Source organism: Pundamilia nyererei, unplaced genomic scaffold (genome assembly GCF_000239375.1).
Source record: "Pundamilia nyererei isolate P.nyererei 1_Seehausen unplaced genomic scaffold, PunNye1.0 scaffold00357, whole genome shotgun sequence".
NCBI classification, from domain to species: domain Eukaryota; kingdom Metazoa; phylum Chordata; class Actinopteri; order Cichliformes; family Cichlidae; genus Pundamilia; species Pundamilia nyererei.
In genome coordinates this window covers 151,816-153,371 of record NW_005187758.1, presented here as the reverse complement: position 1 = coordinate 153,371, position 1,556 = coordinate 151,816, and the positions used below count along the sequence as shown (strand labels likewise).

The following is a 1,556-nucleotide window of genomic DNA, read 5'->3' as shown; positions in this document are numbered from 1 at the left end:
GAATATCTTCTTGGATTCTCTGAAGTAGCTTTGCATGATTCCTAGTTCAAATTCATCCTTATTTGTCTTACTGGTGCTGTTGTAGCACACATACACTGTATAGAAAAATGGAAAAGTTCCAGTAATGTCCACTTGAGGACATTAGTGGATCTGCAAGTTTTCCAACCCCAGACGTTGTTGGTTGATTGCAGCCTGTCAGCTCATCTTCAGTTGGAAACAAGTTGTTTAAGCTTCTGCCCCTCCCTTTAAGCCAACTTTCTCCTGATTGGATGCCCATCTTAAACTGAAGATTTAAATAGCTGGTGGATGGAGCTTATCTGCTCACAGCATGGGCTACGACCTCATTACTTATTAAATTATAAATGACAGAAAAGCAGAGGACGTCCCCTTTATTTCGATCATGTTTTTGTTCTTTGCACAGTCTGAAGCTACTTTGTATTTATGTGTAGAAATGTTGTTGTTTACTGTGTAACCGAACCCTGTAGATCTCAGTGTTGGGTCTGATGGCTCAGTACATCTCAGTGGACCACATCACCACCATGCGTGTGCTGAGGACATTAAGAGCTCTCCGTCCTCTCCGGGCTGTGTCCCGCTTCGCTGGTATCAGGGTAAGAATGAGCTGCGTTCACCTGCAGCTCGACCGACCTGAGACCTGCTGCTCGGTGCTGGAAATCATATGTGTCGTGGCTTTAAATGTTTTTGGGTTTGATTGGGAGGTGATGCGATCCTGGCTTTAATCAGAGGTGATATCTCAGACTGTTCTGGATACAGGTAGTATGTTTAACACCTAACCATCCCTTTTACAGCTAAACATAAACCCTGAAGCTGTTTAAAGCAGTCGTTCAGTGATCTGCACATCCATCTCTATAAGCACTCAGTGGCTTATCAAAGTGTCACAAAACAGTCTGCTTTATTGTCTTGTTTTAAAAGCCATGGATCACTCAGGACTCACTCGACCAATCAATAAACACATTTATTCTTTCTCATTTCTCCGGTTCTTTGTGCTGGCTTCCTAGAAGAGTCTGTAAAATAACCATTTCCTTGTCTGCTTGCAGCTTCACCTGAGAAAGGTTTCAACAATGATAAAAAAAATTGTAGCAGTGAGTCCTTCGTCATGAGCTCAGTGATCACAAACCATCACCCTTCCTTTTTCAGGCATCATCATTCAACTGCAGCTTCGTCTCCTGGATCAGAACTTTCTCTCACTTTCCCTTCATTAGAATAGAAGTTAACTGTCCTGCTTCTCTTTTCTTTCCCTTCCTCCTTCTTCTGTCTCTATATTCCTGTCCCTATCTTTTTCTGTCTTCTCTCTCTCTCTCTCCTCCAGGTCTCATTGGTCAGTTTGGTAGCCAACACATTGGGTTATTCAGACTTAGCAGCCATCAAATCCCTGCGGACGCTGCGGGCCCTGCGGCCCCTCAGAGCCCTCTCCAGATTTGAAGGCATGAGGGTAAGAGTCAGTATTATCAAAGCAAACACATCTGGGCATCAATGTCGAGAGTCCAGCTGAATGTCAAAGGATTTAGTGCACTTATGCTTTAATTTATCACTAAAAA

At 43.3% G+C, this 1,556-nt stretch overlaps 1 protein-coding gene across 1 annotated transcript in view; it reads left to right on the top strand.

The window, feature by feature from the left end:
- Window positions 1-1,556, top strand: part of LOC102206834 (sodium channel protein type 5 subunit alpha-like) — a 261,018-nt gene that overhangs the window by 227,387 nt on the left and 32,075 nt on the right. Inside the window, exon 25 of the mRNA XM_013915747.1 lies at window positions 1,328-1,450. Within this exon, the coding sequence (XP_013771201.1) occupies window positions 1,328-1,450 (123 nt within the window). The remainder of the gene's footprint in view (window positions 1-1,327; window positions 1,451-1,556) is intronic.